The sequence below is a fragment of the Octopus sinensis genome, linkage group LG28 (genome assembly GCF_006345805.1).
Source record: "Octopus sinensis linkage group LG28, ASM634580v1, whole genome shotgun sequence".
Taxonomy (NCBI): domain Eukaryota; kingdom Metazoa; phylum Mollusca; class Cephalopoda; order Octopoda; family Octopodidae; genus Octopus; species Octopus sinensis.
The window spans coordinates 11,337,596-11,358,035 of NC_043024.1; the positions used below are offsets into that span (position 1 = coordinate 11,337,596).

A 20,440-nucleotide genomic window follows, 5' to 3' on the forward strand; every position below is an offset into this window, starting at 1 on the left:
GAAAAGAAAAAACATACATATATACATACACACACACACACACACACACATATATATATATACACACATACATACATACACACACACACACACACACACACACACACACATATAGATATATATATATATACGAGCAAACCACCCCCCATCCATTGGACGGTGCTGAGTTGTCAAACATTTAACCCTTTCGTTACCAACCTGGCGAAACAGTCTCTGGTTCTGTAGTACAAATGTCTTGTTTTCATAAGTTTTGCATTAAAATCTTCCACCAAACCTTAGTCACAATTTGTGTTCCTAACACTAGCTGAATGATAACTAAGTTATTTTACTAAATTCTTTGTTATATTTAAAGTAATTGAAAGAAACACAGCATCTCAACAGAAATATGGTAACAAAGGGGTTAAAATATATAATAGAGAAACAATTCTTAACCCTTTTGATACCAACCCGACTGAAACCGCCTCTGGCTCTGTAATACAAATGTCTTGTTTTCAAAAGTTTTGATTAAAATCTTCCACCAAACCTTGTTCACAATTTATGTTCTTAACACTAGCTTAAGGATAACTAAGTTATTTTACTAAATTCTTTGTTATATTTAAAATTAATTGAAAGAAACACAGAGCATCTCAACAGAAATATGGTAACAAAGGGGTTAAAATATATAATAGAGAAACAATTCTTAACCCGTTTGATACCAACCCAACTGAAACCACTTCTGGTTCTGTAGTACAAATGTCTTGTTTTCACAAGGAAGGGCATCCAGCTGTAGAAACTCTGCCAGATCAGATTGGAGTTTGGTTCACCAGACCTCAGTCAAATCGTCCAACCCATGCTTGCATGGAAAGCGGACATTAAATGATGATGATGATGGCACAAGAATGGATTATTCTCTTTACTCTTTTACTTGTTTCAGTCATTTGACTGTGGCCATGCTGGAGCACCACCTTTAGTCGAGCAAGTCGACCCCAGGACTTATTCTTTGTAAGCCTAGTACTTATTCTATTGATCCCTTTTGCCGAACTGTTAAGTTACGGGGACGTAAACACACCAGCATCGGTTGTCAAGCGATGTTGGGGAGACAAACACAGACACACAAACATATACACACACATGCATATATATATATATACACATATATATACGACGTGCTTCTTTCAGTTTCCATCTACCAAATCCACTCACAAGGCTTTGGTCAGCCCGAGGCTATAGTAGAAGACACTTGCCTAAATTGCCATGCAGTGGGACTGAACCCGGAACCATGTGGTTGGTAGGCAAGCTACTTACCACACAGCCACTCCTACGCCTATATATATATATATATATGCATATATACGACGGGCTTCTTTCAGTTTCTGTCTACCCAATCCACTCACAAGGCTTTGGTTAGCCCAAGGCTATAATAGAAGACACTTGCCCAAGGTGCCACACAGTGGGACTGAACCTGGTTAACCATGTGGTTGGTTGTATTCCTGAACCAAAAGTGAGAGAATGGAATGATATGCTTTACTTACTCTCTCCGGACAACAGAACTTCCAGAGAATCGCTCTTTGGAACACAGTTAAGTCTTTAAGATTTTCTTCGGGAACTTGATTCACAAGAGCACTGGGATTCTGCGAAGAGAAAGAAGAACAGGGATGAGGTTTTTTTGGGGGGAAGGATGGGAGGATGGAGTAAGGAATGGGTTTTTTTTTGAATTTTTTTTTCCTTTTCTGTTTTCATTTTTCTTTATTTTATCTTATTTTCTCTCTTTTTTGAGCGAAAGTAGAAAAACTAATAATCTGAAAAGGAAACACACACACACGTGTGTATACATACGATGTACACACACACACACACACACAAATACACACTGGCACATGCACACACAGATATACACACAATATACTTTCCCAGACTGGCAAATACTACTCACTTTCACACAACTAAAAAACACACACACACACACACACATAAACACACAAACACACACATATAAACACACACACATAATCACATAAACACACACACACAAACACAAACAAACACACACACATAAACACAAACACACACACAAAAATACACACACATAAACACACACACATAAACACACACACACAAACACACACACACACACACACACAAACACACACACACAAACACACACACACACACAAACACATAAACACACACACACACATACACACACACACAGAGAAACACACACACACCCGCCATATGATTTACATTAATTCCGCTAGTCATATTCACTGCACTAAACTGTTTGCAGGTGCTTCACACACACACACACACACACACACACACACACACACACACACACACACACGCACATACATAGATGTATGGACGTACATACACAGACATATGCATTCACCCCTTGCAATTCTCTGTGCCCTTAACATTTACCTCCCTGTCCCTTAAGGGTGTCCTCTGACACATCTTCCTCTCCAATCTCTCGCTTATTCCAACTGGGGTACCCAAGTATCTCCTCTACAGCAAGACACCCGTTTCTGTCCCTCTGTACTCTAAGCCCATGCATGAGCAACCCACGGCCCTCAACATGTTGTGCGGCCCTCAATGAGTTTCTGGGTTACTCATTTGCAGCTTAACCTAAGAGTAACAACATCTCAAATTCTACCCAATATTGAAAATATGGAAAAGAATGTGAACGTGCAAAAATCTCGTTAATACAAGATAATGAAATTTGTTCTTTAATAAAATATCAGTGAATTTTCTTCTTTTTTTGACTTCAATATTTTAAATTATATAATAATAATAATAATAATAATAATAATAATAACTAGGCACCACACACGTCCTATGTAAAACACTTTCAATACAGTAACCATCAGAGCACCACAACAAACCACAGCACATACCCAAGGCACACAGAACTGTGCTTGGTAGTGAAGTGAAAGCACGTTATAAAAATAAGACCACAGGATAATAATAATAATAATAATAATGATAATAATAATAATAATAATAATAATAATAATAATACACTTTGCAACAAGTATGGATTTGACAGAGCAAAAAATTGGTAGGACCACAAACCCAAAGGCATCATTGAAAATGATAATGCAAAGATCCTGTTGGATTTTATGATTCAGTGCAACCATGAGATAGAGAATAGGGAGCCAGACATAGTGTTAATTGAGAAAGAAAGCAAGCTATGCTGGATCATAGATATAGCATGCCCAGCGGACAACAAGGTATGCGATAAGGAAGAAAGAAAAGTCGATAGATATGACAAGTTAGCTTGGGGGGTTAAGCAGTTGTGGTCGCTGAAAAAGGTGGTAGTAGTACCAATAATTGTCAGAGCCCTGGGAACAGCGAACAAAAATCTTGAGAAGTACGTGGTACAATTAGAGGCTGCAATAAGGGTGGAGCACTTGGAGAAAACAGCACTGCTTGGAACTGCTTGAATACTCCGGAAGGTGCTCGAAAAATAAGGGGTGTTACCTTGGTTCACTGGCACCATAGTACATCTCTAGCATTAGAAGCTGTGCAAAGGCAATAATGATAATAATAATAATAATAATAATAATAATAATAAAAATAAAATTTATAAAAAAAATGTGAGAACTATTACTACCCATGTATTTTAATTTAACTTTATTTCTATCAAAAAAAAAAAAATGGCCTACTAATGTATACAATGAGTTTCTTTGCCCTAGGAGTCGGGAAGACACCCGGCAAGAAATGGAAGCAAATTTGAAAGAAGAAGAAAAACCCATAATGATAATAATAATAATAATAATAATAATAATCTTTTCTAGTAGAGGCACAAGGTTTGAAATTTGGCAGTGGGGGGTGGGGGGAGATAATTGATTACATTAACCCTAATATTTGACTGCTAGGTATTTCATTGACCCCACAAATAAATAATAATAATAATAATAATATTTCGGAATGGTCATATTGCCAGTTTAGCCAATAAAAACACACGCACTATATATTTGGTGTTATTTTGCTTCAGTGTTATTTATTTTTTTACATTAATCTTAATCTTATTTCGGCCAGAGTTCTTTCGTCACACTCCTGTGACCTCATCAGTGGTCCTTTGTTTTCTTCTTTCTTATTTTATTGGCTAAACTGGCAAAATGACCATTCCGAAATATAACAATATCTGTTTCAACACACGACTTCACATAAAAAATCTTGCACAACAAATATTTAAACGTAATAATGATAATAATAAAAATAATAATAATAATAATAATGATTGTGATAATGATAATTTCCTTCCTCCATAAAGCAATTTGCCAAGTTTCTGCTTTCTAATTCCAACATTGTAGAAATTCTTGTTTTTCGAAATATTTTTAACTTCAAGGTGGAGACGATGGTGTGGTTGGTGATGGTGGCAGTTGTTGTTGTTCTTGTTGTGGTGTGGTGTTTAGTAACTGAAGGTTTGGCAGCAGTATTTGTGGTTAAGGTTTCCAGGTATATCGTTTCACAACCTTGACCTTTGCACCTAACACCACCACCACCTCTAACATCACCGCCATCTCGATTGGTGTCACCACTACCATCATCGTGGCCATCACCGCTAACATCCTCTCCATCATGGTTCTCCATCCTCCACCACCTCTTTGATTGTTGTCACCATGACCATCACTACCAGCACCTGGCAGTGATTCTTACCACCACCAGCACCACCACCACTACCCCCATAATCACCACCACCACCACCACCACCACCACCACCACCACCACCACCACCACTATCACCACCACCACAAACATCACCACCACTACCACCACCACCACTACCACCACCATTATCGCTACCACCACCACCACCACCACCACCACCACCACCACTATCACCACCACCACAAACATCACCACCACTACCACCACCACCACTACCACCACCATTATCGCCACTACCACCACCATCACCACCACACCATCATCATTACCACTACCACCACCACCACCACCACCACTACAACCACTATCACCACCACCACCACCACCACAAACATCACCACCACTACCACCACCATCACCACCATCATCATCATTGTCACCACCACCATTATCATCATCATCATCACCATCATCATCGTTGCCACTACTGCCAGCACCACCACCATTTCCCCACCACTACCACACACACACCAACACAACTTGTGTCTATTCCAGTTGGACAAAAGCCAGTTGAATATTTTTATTTTAATAACCAAAACAGCTCCAAATGGAAATGATGACGATGACGACGATGACGAAGTGATGGGTGGGTGGTGATGACGATGATAGCGATGGTGATGATGATGGCGATAGCGATTGTGATGGTGATGGTGGTGGTCGTGGCAATGACAATCGATGATGATGATGATGATGGTAATGATGATGATGGTGATGATGATGATGATGATGATGATAGCGATGATGATGATGGTGATGATGGTAATGATGATGATGATGATGGTGATAGCAATTGTGATGGTGATGGTGGTGGTCGTGGCAAAGACAATCAATGGTCATGATGATGATGATGATGATGATGACGGGGGGGGGAATAAAAACAAAAGGAATGTGAACAATGAGAACAGCAACAAGAAGAAGAAATCCACAATTTGGCAGAAGACCAAACATCCCATAAAAGGGAGAGGGAGAGAGATGGGGGGATAGGCTGGGTATACTGTGTTGGTCACACAGGATATTACTGGTACCAAGTTTGTTGACCAAAGCCAATCAACCTGGGTGGATATGAATTGAGAATGTGAACCTGGAAGAAATACCTCAAAGCATTTTGTCTGACTTGCTAATGATGCAGCCAGCCAGCCACCTTAATAAAAATAATAATAATAATAATAAGTGCAAAAAATCGTATTAACTGGAACGACTCATGTACTGAGAAGAGCACTATCGCTGTGAAAACAACATCCATCCATGAATTTATTTAGTTATTAATTTTTAAATACATATTTTATCTGTGAATTTGCGTGTGTAATCTGGGAATGCATACAATGAGCTTCTCTGCCCCTAGGTGTATGGAAAACACTCGGCGAGAAACGGAAGAAAATTTGAAGAAAGAAGGAAAAGATAATGGTAATAATAATAATAATAATAATAATAATCCTTTCTGCTATGGGCACAAGGCCTGAAATTTGTGGGGGAGGAGTAAGTCGATTACATCGACCCCAGTGTTTCACTAGTACTTAACTTATTGAACCTGAAAGGATGAAAGGCAAAGTCAACCTTGGTGAAATAATAAATAATAATAATAATGATGATGATGATGATGATGATGATGATGATGATGGTGATGGTGATGGTGATGGTGATGATGATGATGATGATGATGATGATGATGATGATGATGATGATGATGATGATGATGATGATGATGATGATAACAATAACAATAACAACAGAGGCAAGTGAAATCGAAATCAAATTTGATGACTGGCATCTGTGCTATTCGAGCGCTAAGAGCACCATCCAAGCATGATCGTTGCCAGAGCGGCTAACTGGCTTCCATGCCGGTGGCACATAAAAAGCAGTATTTGAGCGTGATTGTTACCAGCGTCGCCTTACTGGCACTTGTGCTGGTGGCACGTAAAAAAAAAACATTCGAGAGAGGTTGTTGCCAGTGCCGCTGGACTGGCTCCTGTGCAGGTGGCATGTAAAAAACACCATTTGAGATTGGCCATTGCCAGTACTGCCTGACTGGCACAGTGTTAACTAGTGGTTGTCTTTTGAGCTGTGACATCGATCATCATTCGTTACTGAATCAACCAAAATTACAAGAACCATTGAGAGACATCTGATATTGTTGTCATTATTAAGAAGGCGGCGAGACGGTCGTATCGCGAGCATCCAAAGCAAAATGCTTGGCCTCATTTCATCCATCCTTGTGTTCTGAGTTCAAATTCTGCTGAGGTCGGCTTTGCCTTTCATCTTTTCAGGATCGATAAAATAAGTACCAGTTGAACACTGGGGTCAATCTAATCCTCTTAACCTCTCCTGACAAATTTCAGGTCTTGTGCCTAGAGTAGAAAAGATGGATCTTTTCCGTTTGAACGGCAGTTTTTTCTAGCGGTGTCATATGAAATTGTCACCCATAATTATGACCCTAGTATCGATCTATTGCATTTCAATCTGTTTTAGGGTTAGGGTTAGTTAAGGTTAGGGTTAGGGATGGGGGAAGGGTATCTTTTTTGTCTTCACAAATGTAAATAAACCCAATCTGTTTCTTAAACGAGGGACATATTCATACGGCACAGAATGTTTTCACCTCAATAGACGTCATTGATTGGTTGAAATTGCAGAAATTGAAGAAACAGAAACAGAAATATCTTACAAACTACAGAATTTTCTCAATAAAGCCAAGAGAAAAATATGTTTTATAAACACATTCTACCAGTATACGAAGTTTAAAAGTGTTTAGTTACGTGGAAATTATTTTTAAAAACTGCCGGTCAAACCGAAAAGATTATTGTTATTATTGAAGATTTTAATGAAATCTTGTCTTTGAATTTCTTTTCTTTGATTTTGTATTTTCACCCCATTGAATCATTTTCTGTTCAATAAAAGAGACCGATGGAATGAGAACCAGATTTTAAAAAATTAATTAGTATTGGGATCAATTTTTTTCAATTAAGACCCCTCAAGGTAGTGCCCCAGCATGGGCGCAGTCAACTGACTATGACAAAAATAAATAGACGAGAAGTTACTTCCCTTGTATGAGAAGTTTTAATGAAGAGTAACCTCCCTTATACGCGAAAGCGTGATGGACACCCGTCTATTTGAGTGCTTCTCAAACTACCCGATGTGGGGTACCGGAGGCTGTGCCAGGGACCGGTTATATTTCTTAGTAATATTAATTCATACCGGAAACAATATATATAATTGATATAATTAAAGTTGACAATGTTTTTTTTTTATCTTATATTTCCGTCTAACAAATCCATTCACAAGGCTTTGGTTGGCCCGAGGCTATAGTAGAAGACACTTGCCCAAGGTGCCACGCAGTGGGACTGAACCCAGAACCATGTGGTTAAGAAGCAAGCTTCTTACCACACAGCCATTCCTACACCTATTTATATATATTTGGATTCTTATTAAATATATATATATATATATATATATATATATACACATATACATATTCTTTATTCTTTTATTCTTTTATTCTTTTACTTGTTTCAGTCATTTGACTGCGGCCATGCTGGAGCACCACCTTTTAGTACTTATTCTATCGGTCTCTTTTTGCCGAACCGCTAAGTGACGGGGACCTAAACACACCAGCATCGGTTGTCAAGCAATGCTAGGGGGACAAACACAGACACACAAACACACACATACAAACATATATATATACATACATATATACGACAGGCTTCTTTCAGTTTCCGTCTACCAAATCCACTCACAAGGCATTGGTCGGCCCGGGGCTATAGTAGAAGACACTTGCCCAAGGTGCCATGCAGTGGGACTGAACCCGCAACCATGTGGTTGGTTAGCAAGCTACTTACCACACAGCCAATATATATATATATATATATACATACAAATGGCGGTGCCCCAGCATGGCCACAGCTCGTGAGCTGAAACTAGATAAAATAAAATAAAAAAATAAAAATAAAAATACGACGGGCTTCTTTCAGTTTCCGTCTACCAAATCCACTCACAAGGCCTTGGTCGGCCTGAGGCTATAGTAGAAGACACTTGCCCAAGGTGCCACGCAGTGGGACTGAACCCGGAAGCATGTGGTTCGTAAGCACTTGTCCCCTTGTGTCAGCTGACCTATATAAAACGCCGGGGACATAAACGGAACAGTTTCTTGCAATAAATACATCAAAAACAAAATTCTTTAATGGCGCCATAAGATACTACTGTGGACCCTATTTTGCTTGAGTGACCCCCACCCCATATGAACCCTGGCTGAGAAGCACTGATTTAGGGTTTACTTACCTTAAAATATTCTGGCCACTTTTTGTCCGCTTGGTCAGCGGTCAAGTATTCGAGGAGGTCCGAGAAGACATCGATTGATTTCTCCAGAAGGAAGCATTTCAGCCAACCCTGAAACAGGAAAGCATTAAAAGGGGTCATTGTCATAGAATTCATTCTGTTATTTATTCACACACAATAAGAGGAGGGAGCTGACTCTTCAGTCTTTATGTTCTGAGTTCAAATCCTGCTGAGGCCAACATTGCTAATCACCCATTTAGGGTCAATAAAAATAAGAACCAGTTGATCACTAGGGTCAATTTAAATGACTTGCCGCCTCCCCTAAAATTACTGACCTTGTGCCAAAATTTGAAATTATTATTATTATTATTATTATTATTATTATTATTATTCGGTGGCACGTAAAAAGCACCAATCCGATCGTGGCCGTTTGCCAGCCTTGTCTGGCACCTGTGCTGGTGGCATGTAAAAAGCACCCACTACTCTCTCGGAGTGGTTGGCATTAGGAAGGGCATCCAGCTGTAGAAACACTGCCAGATCAGACTGGAGCCTGGTGCAGCCTTCTGGCTTCCCAGACCCCAGTTGAACCGTCCAACCCATGCCAGCATGGAAAAAGGACGTTAAACGATGATGATGATTATTATTATTATTTAGTGAGAGAGCAGTGCATGCCATCAAAGTGACACTGGGGTAAAATATATGTCAACTTTGCCTTTCATCATTTTGGGGGTCATTAAATTAAGTACCAGTGGAACACTGGGGTTGATGTAATCAACTAGTCCCCTCACCCCAAATTTCAGGCCTTGTGCCTATAGTAGAAAAGATTATTATTATTATTACTATTATTATTATTATTATTATTATTGAGTGAGAGAGCAGTGCATGCCATCAAAGTGACATTGGGGTACAAATATACAAAGCCCAGTATACCCATCATGAGTACCCGTCTGATAAGGGTACACCAGGTACATGCATCACAACCATATGTGCGCGACATGGTGATCTCATATCAAGATAAACAGCACATGACCTTGCAGGTGGGGCCCAGTTAGAATTTTCTTCTGGTCGAGTAACCCATCCTGCTCAAAAAAGGGTTGGCCCTTTGAAATACAGGTACTACACATTTTTGCCAGCTGAGTTGACTGGAGCAGCGTGAAATAAAGTGTCTTGCTCAAGGACACAACACGCAGCTCGGTCCGGGAATCGAACTCACAACCTTATAATCGTGAGCCGAATGCCCTAACCACTCAGCCACGTATATATGTGTGTATATATATATATATATATATATATATATATATATATATATATATATATATGAGATTATATTTAAGTCACAATATATGGATTCTAGTAATCCAGTAGTACTTATTAAAAAAGCCCCTTAATATATCATTCTACAAAACACATAAGAATATATACAGTAATCCTTTGACTATTTTTGCCTGCTGAGTGGACTGGAGCAACGTGAAATAAAGTGTCTTGCTCAAGGACACAACGAGTCGCCAGGAATTGAACTCACAACCTTACGATCATGAGCCGAATGCCCTAACCACTAAGCCATGTGCCCTCACTTGGCTGGAGGTATGGTGTGTGTAAAACTATGAATTTGTGGATCAAAACTAGGTGTTTAGCCAAGTTACTTGCCCTAGACGTCAGGGGGCGATCTGGGGGTCAAACAACAACCAGCTGTGTGGTAGGGGACAGTTAGATTAGGACTAATCAAGGGTCAAATCACAACTATTAAAGAACCCGCCTCTTTTGTGATCCATCTGGGTTTGTCAGGAAGTGCGTCTTCAATGGCCTCTAAATCTTCCGAATTGAATTCATACAAAAAGACACCGATCTCTTCAGTGGTTGCTGCACCGGACAAATTAAATGTTTCCAACACAACAAGCAGGTAAAATAACAAAAGGTGTTGCTCAAACATCATCCGTGTCAGGTGTTCAAATATGGCTGTTGTGGTCACCACTGACAGTTCGTTGGCCCTTAAATTCATTTCCTGGGCGCTGAAACCTGAAACATAAAGGAAAAGCAATATTCGTTTTTTGCCGTTAAGTTCTTAAAAATCCTTTATCATCCTCATTATCATTTTACATCTGCTTTCCATGCTGGCATGGGTTAGATGGTTACTGGAACCAGTCTGATATTGGGTTGGTTTCTATGGCTGGATGCCCTTTCTAACACTAACCATTCCAAGAGTGTAATGGGTCCCTTTTATGTGTCACCGACATGGGTGCCCTTTATGGTGCCACATCCCTACTTCTCAACATAGTCACCATTTCTCTCAATAGCAATGTTACAACTTTGAATAAGAGCAGGTATCCTTGCCCCGTTAAAATTCTGTTGACTGTTCTTTGAGCCACTTCTTCACCACAGTTTCCACTTCCTCATCATAATGGAATAATGTTTGCCTCTCAAACCCTCTTTCATGGGGCAGAAGATTATTCCAGTGATGAGGAAGTGAAAACTGTTGCAAAGAACTGGCTCAAAGAACAGTCAACAGAATTTTACGGGGCAGGGATACATGCTCTCATTCGAAGGTGGAACATTGCTATTGAGAGAAACGGTGACTATGTTGAGAAGTAGGGATGTGATCCGCAGAGGACCAGCTTCATTTTGAAGTATGATACATGTTCCTGTGTTGGTAATTACACCTGTCCTTAATTAAAATGGCATTACTTTTTGACTCACTCTCGTATATATTAGCTCTAGAGCAGTGCTTCTCAAACTATCTGACTTGGCATACAGGCAGTTTTTTTCCAATGCGCCAGGGACCGGTAATATTTCTTAGTAATATTAATTTATACCGGAAACAACATACGATGGTGAATTTGCCTCTCAAACCCTTGTTCATGGGGTCGAAGAGATGATAGTCCAGTGATGAAGAAGTGAAAACTGTAGTGAAGAAGTGGCTCAAAGAACAGTCAACAGAATTTTACGGGGCAGGGATACATGCTCTCATTGGAAGGTGGAACATTGCTATTGAGAGAAACGGTGACTATGTTGAGAAGTAGGGATGTGATCCTCAGAGGACCAGCTTCATTTTGATGCATGATACATGTTCCTGTGTTGGTAATTATACCTGTCCTAAACAAAATGGCATTACTTTTTGACTTACCCTCATACAAAGAGAGAAACTGTTATGAGAATAACACCTAGGGTTAGATGATGAGTGACCCGGAGCTAAACAACAGTCAACCCCCATTCCAAAGCCATCATCCACAACAACAACAACACGAACAACAAAAAGCCGTACCCCTGTCACAACGACGAAGCGCTGCTACAAATATCTTCAGGAACATTTCGAATGAGATGAAATAGCATTCGTTCATTTTGGGCAGGTGTTCAAACGCTGCATAGATGATGGCTGCTTTTTTCACCATGGGGGCGTAGGGTAGGCACAACTCTTTCAGCTGTTCATCATCACTGTTGCATGTCTCGGTGATGATCTGCTGATTCTTCTCCATCTTTCTGTTGCAGGCCAGCAGGGACTCCAGTATGTTTTTGTCCTCAATAAGGGGACCTTCCAGATTCATGGTTTTCTCTCTGAATAAAGCCTGTAAAGATATAAATAAATGCATTGTTTATTTTATTCATGTGCCCTTTTCAAGCCTAGCCAGGCACATGGGCCCAGTTTCCCGGTTTCTGTGGCATATGTGTTCCACCCCAGCTAGACAGGATGCCAGTCCATCGCAGCGTTACTCATTTTTTCCAGCTGAGTGGACTGGAGCAACGTGAAATGAAGTGTTTTGCTCAAGAACACAACACGTTGCTCGGTCCAGGATCGAAACCACAATCTTACGATCATGATGCTGACACCCTAACCACTAAGCCACGCGCCTCCACAAATAAATGTACCCTTTTAAAGCCTAGCCAGGCTCATGGGCCCAGTTTCCCGGTTTCTGTGGCATATGTGTTCCCCCTCAGCTGGACGGGACGCCAGTCCATCGCAGCGTTACCCAAGAAACAGGAAGAGAGAGTGAGAGAAAGAGATGTGGAAAGCACAAAACCAAACCCTACAGTTTTCTATAAATTTGAAAAAAAAATCCCCAAAATCCCCAAAAAAACCAGCCACAATACAATAGTCTACCCCCATCTCTGACCATCACTTATACTTTCCTCACAGTCCTATGAAAGTACCCATTCTCTCTTCTCTTTTTATGACCCGCTACTCATCTTCCTGTACCCTGAGAAACACACACAAACACATATACAAACACAGAAACATATATACAAAGAATATAAAATATAAAACATATAGAAAAAGGAATATAAAAAACATTAAAAATTTAAAGAAAACTCACACATAAAAATATAAATGCATGTGTACATATGTATATATTGTTTATATATATATATATATATGTATGTATGTGTGGAGGCACATGGTCTAGTGGTTAGAGCAGCAGACTCGCGGTCGAGGGATCGCGGGTTCGAATCTCAGACTGGGCGATGTGTGTGTTTATGAGCGAAACACCTAAGCTCCACGCGGCTCCGTCAGAAGGTAATGGCGAACTTCTGACTCTTTCGCCACAACTTTCTCTCACTCTTTCCTCCTGCATTTTGCAGCTCACCTGCGACGGACCGGCGTCCCATCCAGGTGGGGAACCTATATGCCAAGGAAACCGGGGAAACCGGCCCTTATGAGCCAGGTGTGGCTCGAGAAGGAACAAACAATGTATGTATGTATGTATGGAGAGAGAGAGAGAGAGATACACACACACATGTGCATGTGCGCACACACTCATGATGGGCTTCTTTCAGTTTCTATTTGCCAAATCCCTTTACAAAGTTTTGGTCTGTCCAGTGCTTTAGAAGAAGACACTCGGCCAAAGTGCCGTGCAGTGAGACTGAACCCACACCCACCAGGATGTGAAGCAAGCTTCTTAACCACAGAGCTGCACCCGTGCTAAGCAACAAATAAAAAAAAACAAAAAAGATGATGAAAAAAAAACGATGTCGATAAAATCTCAATATATTAAAAGGGATCAATAAGAGGAGAAAGGGACGGACTTACGAATTCATTGAACATTTCCTGTCGGCGTTGTAAGATGTCCTTTTCGTTGGCCAATCGCTGATGCTCAAAGTCCCCACGGTCAGCTTTGAGGGTGGCATGCATCAGTTTGGTCATGACGGCTTCGTTGCTTAACGATAAATCAATAACATTCAATTCCTGCAGTGGTAAGGCTTTGAAGTTGTAACCTGTCACAGGACAACATGAATAATGAGTGGGATTGATAATGAGTAAGGTTAATAAGGAGTAAGATTGATGATGAGTAAGATTGATGATGAGTAAGATTGATGATGAGTAAGATTGATGATGAGTAAGATTGATGATGAGTAAAATTGATGATGAGTAAGATTGATGATGAGTAAGATTGATGATGAGTAAGATTGATAATGAGTAAGATTGATGAGTAAGATTGATGATGAGTAAGATTGATGATGAGTAAGATTGATGATGAGTAAGATTGATGATGAGTAAGATTGATGATGAGTAAGATTGATGATGAGTAAGATTGATAATGAGTAAGATTGATGATGAGTAAGATTAATAATGAGTAAGATTGATGATGAGTAAGATTAATAAGGAGTAACATTGATGATGAGTAAGATTGATAATGAGTAAGATTGAAAATGAGTAAGATTAATAAGGAGTAAGGTTAATAAGGAGTAAGATTAATAAGGAGTAAGATTGATAATGAGTAAGATTAATAATGAGTAAGATTGATGATGAGTAAGATTGATGATGAGTAAGATTAATAAGGAGTAAGATTGATAATGAGTAAGATTGATAATGAGTAAGATTGATGATGAGTAAGATTGATGATGAGTAAGATTGATAATGAGTAAGATTGATGATGAGTAAGATTAATAAGGAGTAAGTTTGATGATGAGTAAGATTAATAATAAGATTGATAAGGAATAAGATTGATAATGAGTAAGATTAATAAAGAGTAAGATTAATAAAGAGTAAGATTAATAATGAGTAAGATTGATAATGAGTAAGATTGAGAATGAGTAAGATTAATAACGAATAAGATTGATAATGAGTAAGATTAATAAGGAGTAAGATTGATAATGAGTAGGATTAATAAGGAGTAAATTAATAATGAGTAAGGTTAATAAGGAGTAAGATTAATAATGAGTAAGATTGATGATGAGTAAGATTGATGAGTAAGATTGATGAGTAAGATTAAGGCTGTGAGTATTTTGAAGAAAAATCCCCTCAATCGAATTTAGGAAACTTTCTTACCACAAATGGTGAATGGAATTGGTAGAATAAGGTACATATAGAAGAGTGGATGGCAAACTATTTTTGTATTCTCAAATACAAGAATTTTGGTGCCGTCTCCCATTGTTTTCGTCTCGTGGCAGGACACCAACAACTTCAGGAATGGATTCAGAGGAAGGTGTTCTACAAGGGTCACCATTACAACGAGACCTGGAATTAAAAGACAAAACAAACTCTCGTTTAAGGTAACATCAAAAAACGACAAATGCCAAATGACAATGTGAGGTATATTTGCCATCTCAATATGGCTAACCCCTAAGGGTGGGTGTTACTGTAGCTTGTAGTCCCAGGAGAACATCGTCTCCAGCTGGCTTTAGGCACACTTTCTGTGCCCTTATGGTATTTGCAAAGGGAGGCCATCCCTTTCTCGTAAGCCTAAGTGATACGCACAGACTGCAGTTTCTAGGTATTGACCTGTCATCAGCGTACGGCAATCACCGGTTTTCGATGAAAGGAGGTCCCAATGCAAATCCTTATATCGTTTTTCCAGTAACTTTTCGTCACTGATCTCGAAAAACTGTCTACAAGCAATAATAAATCTTTGAACGAGATTTGCAAATACCTTAAGGGCACAGAAAGTGTGCCTAAAGCCAGCTGGAGACGATGTTCTCCTGGGGCTAAAAGCTACAGTAACACCCACCCTTAGTGGTTAGCCATATTGAGATGGCAAGTATACCTATTTCTTTATTACCCACAAGGGGCTAAACACAGAGGGGACAAACAAGGTCAGACATAGGTATTAAGTCGATTACATCGACCCCAGTGCGTAATTGGTACTTAATTTATTGACCCTGAAAGGATGAAAGGCAAAGTCGACCTCGGCGGATTTTGAACTCACAACGTAACGCAGACGAAATACCGCTAAGCATTTCGCCTGGCGTGCTAACGTTTCTGCCAGCTTGCCGCCTGGCAAGTATACCTCATATTGTCGAGCAGTTACTGTTTACATCTCGTTCAGAGATTTATTATTGACAAATGACAGTTGGGGCAAAACAATGAGTCTAAATCAAAGGAGGGCAACAAGAGAATGTTTGTGGCCCAGGGGTTGAGATGTTGCACTGATGACTACAAGATCAGAGTTTCGATTCCCAGACTGGGTGGTGTGTTGCGTTCTTGAGCAAGACACTTCATTCCACATTGCTCCAGTCTACTCAGGTGTAAAACGAGTTGCAGCGATGTCTGGGAAGCTAACACTGCAACAGACTGGCATCCTATCCGGGGGATGAATGTTGTAATGTCACTCACATACAGACACCATGGAAACCAGGTTAAGCTCTGATCTTATGAGTGTTTGGGCTCATGCAACGCTAAGCCTTAAGCCTTGGTCATAGAACTGTGATACAGGTGTAAGAGGATGAGTCTTAGTCAAACAGAAGGCATGTCACCTTGTGGTTATTCACAATCATAACCTTGTGGTTTCAAACCCTGGACTGGGTGGTGTTGTGTTCTTGAGCAAAACACTTTGTTTAACCCTTTTGATACCAACCTGGCTGAAACCACCTCTGGCTCTGTAGTACAAATGTCTTATTTTCATAAGTTTTGAATTAAAATCTTCCACCAAACCTTAGTCACAATTTATGTTCCTAACACTAGCTTCATGATAACCAAGTTATTTTACTAAATTCTTTGTTATATTTAAAGTAATTGAAAGAAATATCTCAAAATAAATGCAGTGATGAAAGGGTTAATGTTGTTTCAGTCCACTCAGCTGTAAATGTGTACCAGCAATAGCTGGGAAGTTGACCCAGTGGTTGACCTTTGCCCCGTTAAGTGGGGAGTGCTGTTAAGTCAGTCACATAAACATGATGGCATTGCTTTGTCTCCAACAATTCGGTGCGACACCGGTGCAGAATCCCCTCCCTCCGACAAGTCATCCTAACGAGATGTCTGCGTTGGCTGGGGGGTCATGCCCTCCGTCGTCAACCAGGAGAATTCATCTACGAAGCAATTGCCCCAGCTCCCCTTCAGGGTTAGTGAAAACGATGTGGTGGACAACGAAAAACCTGGCTGATGACAGTCAAGGCTGATCTGGAACCCAACCTAGGCCCCCATATCTAGAGTGTTCGCCGCTGGAATAAGGAGTGGTTGGAGATCACGCAGTTGTTAGCCTCAAATCACCAAGTCTGGTCAGCGTTTGTGAGAGATGCAGCATTGAGGATGAATGAAGCCAGCTCAATTCACCCCGGGTGGATGCTGTCCCAAGACAAGAAGAAGAAGAGAGATGGGAAACAGGATGAACTGTGGCCTTATCAGCCCCAGGTGCACATGACAGATGTAAGATGAAGCCTTGGCCATAGACATGTCATAGTACATATGACATGTCTTAAGCGTCAGGCAAGATCAGAGATGATTTTCTTCCAGAGAAAGACAAGAATTCCAAAATACGTGATTGTTTCTTTGATTCTGAGAAAGATGGTTCTGTAATTTCTTGCTGAACAATCTGCACAGAGGAGTTGTTTATAGATCAAATACTTGTGTTTGCTCCCTCAATCAAACTGAGATGGCTTGGACAGATGCACAGTGTGCCACACACCAGGTGTCGAAGGGGTCACAGAACAATGTGAAATGAAGTGCAAAGTGGATACACTTTCAAAAACAACAAACCTACAGTATTTAGTTTGAGAAAGTCTCTCACAGTGTAGTGCTAAAAAGCACAGAAGTACATCAGCAGATGATGAAAAGCATCCAGTATCAGTGGTAGGATGGCTAACCCGGAATTTCTGAGTCTTTGCACATCATCAGTAGCGCAGGAGTGGCTGTGTGGTAAGTAGCTTGTTTACCAACCACATGGTTCCGGGTTCAGTCCCACTGCATGGCATCTTCGGCAAGTGTCTTCTACTATAGGCTCGGGCCGACCAAAGCCTTGTGAGTGGATTTGGTAGACGGAAACTGAAAGAAGCCCATCATGTGTGTGTGTGTGCATGTGTGTTGTATATATGTTGTATATATGTATATATATATATATATATATATGCGTGTGTTTGTGTGTCTGTGTTTGTCCCCCTAGCATTGCTTGACAACCGATGCTGGTGGGGTTATGACCCTGTTACTTAGTGGTTTGGCAAAAGAGACCGATAGAATAAGTACTGGGCTTACAAAAGAATAAGTCTCGGGGTCGAGTTGCTCGATTAAAGGTGGTGCTCCAGTATGGCCACAGTCAAATGACTGAAACTACTAAAAGAGTAAAGAGGGTAATAGTAACTATCCATTATTTACAGTATACTTACACAATAACTCTGAGCACCTTTTCAAACTCCACCTGTCTAACACCTGTGGACATGTTTACAAAGTCAGAAAACAGCTCCCATGACTTCAGGAAACATTTTTTCACGCTGAGAGTTGCTGAAGCATGGAACAAACTGCCGGCATCAGTTGTTAGTTGTCAGAGCACTGCATCCTTCAAAACTTCCATGCTTCCTGAGATTCGCCAACACTACACCTGATCTTTCTCCCCTCCATACACACGCAAGCATGTATCTGACTCATACACTGTTCACTTCCCAGACATTTGTACATTACTGCATATATACTTTATATGCACTGTCTGACAAGTTGTGGTGCACCTGAGCACTGTATACAATAATTTCATTATTATTATTATTTAAATTTCACTCCCACTAATATAGAAAACTTGCGATTAAGAAATCACTGGTTACAAATATCCAGCAGGCTAGGTGAAAATTTGTTATTAGGAATAGAAATAGTATTAGTTCAAAATAGTAATCTGTAGATCTTACTTAACGTAGATATATTATCAAAAGCTATGAAACTGCAGTATTTTTGTTGACCCTTTAGCATTCAGATTACTTTCTCAGATGTGATGCTTATTTATTTGCAATGTTTTGAATTGATCATGCATTATCTTGTAGCCTTGAGATTTCAGTGATGTGATTGTTTATAATTTTAGAATGACATTGTAGGGTAGGTGTGAGAGACCTGATATGGTCAGTTTGAATATATAACAGATAGAATATTTGGGCTGGATATGGCCAGTTTAAATGAGAAAGGAAAGCTTTTCAACAAGGGCATGTAGTGCTAAAAAGCACAGATACGTATCAGCCGCAGGAGTGGCTGTGTGGTAAGTAGCTTGCTTACTAACCACATAGTTCCGGGTTCAGTCCCACTGCGTGGCACCTTGGGCAAGTGTCTTCTACTATAGCCTCGGGCCGACCAAGGCCTTGTGATTGTTTATAATTTTAGAATGACATTGTAGGGTAGGTGTGAGAGACCTGATATGGTCAGTTTGAATATATAACAGATAGAATATTTGGGCTGGATATGGCCAGTTTAAATGTGAAAGGGTTAGGAAAGCTTTGCAATAAAGGCATGTAGTGCTAAAAAGCACTGATACGTATCAGCCGCAGGAGTGGCTATGTGGTAAGTAGCTTGCTTACTAACCACATGGTTCTGGGTTCAGTCCCACTGCGTGGCACCTTGGGCAAGTGTCTTCTACTATAGCCTCGGGCTGACCAAGGCCTTGTGAGTGGATTTTGTAGACGGAAACTGAAAAGAAGCCCGTCGTAGATATGTATATATGTGTGTGTGTTTGTGTGTCTGTGTTTGTCCCCCTAGCTTTGCTTGACAACCGATGCTGGTGTGTTTACGTCGTCGTCACTTAGCAGTTCGGCAAAAGAGAGCGATAGAATAAGTACTGGGCTTACAAAGAATAAGTCCCGGGGTCGAGTTGCTCGACTAAAAGGCGGTGCTCCAGTATGGCCGCAGTCAAATGACTGAAACAAGTAAACAGACGAAAATTGTCCAGCTGGGATGGTGGAATTGCTAAAACAGGTATTTCAGTATTTTTGCACATCATCAATTGCAAATATTTCCCACCAACCACATGAACACACAGCACCAACTGCTCTGCAAACTGTACCCCCCCCCACGATCTCATGCTTGTGAGGGTAACGCTCGAATTATTATGCAACACACCCTAACCTCTTCAGTAATACCAACCATTTGTTACTGCATTCCGTATCTTCTGCTCCAGTTTAGTGTCATCAGATTCTATGAACAAAAACCTTTCATGGGGTGGAACCATGTCTGCGGGAATCCCTACAAGAGATGTCGAGGAGCTGAGGCGTGTAGAAGATCGCAGAGACTTTTTCTTAGAGCTGCCCCTGGAGCTGAAAATTAGGAAAACAGACAAGTTTAATTTCTTTAGGAACATCAAAATATATACATATACTCTTTAGAGAGTTACTTCCCTTATAGATG

The 20,440-nt window shown here is 40.3% G+C and overlaps 1 protein-coding gene across 1 annotated transcript in view; it reads right to left on the reverse strand.

The window, feature by feature from the left end:
- LOC115225669 (dynein heavy chain domain-containing protein 1-like) overlaps positions 1-20,440 on the reverse strand; it is an 86,263-nt gene that overhangs the window by 36,561 nt on the left and 29,262 nt on the right. Inside the window, exons 11-17 of the mRNA XM_029796585.2 lie at positions 20,180-20,349; positions 15,185-15,373; positions 13,946-14,130; positions 12,185-12,485; positions 10,682-10,941; positions 8,929-9,036; positions 1,512-1,610 (exon numbers count right to left, since the gene is read on the reverse strand). Coding sequence (XP_029652445.2) covers positions 1,512-1,610; positions 8,929-9,036; positions 10,682-10,941; positions 12,185-12,485; positions 13,946-14,130; positions 15,185-15,373; positions 20,180-20,349 — 1,312 coding nt within the window. The remainder of the gene's footprint in view (positions 1-1,511; positions 1,611-8,928; positions 9,037-10,681; positions 10,942-12,184; positions 12,486-13,945; positions 14,131-15,184; positions 15,374-20,179; positions 20,350-20,440) is intronic.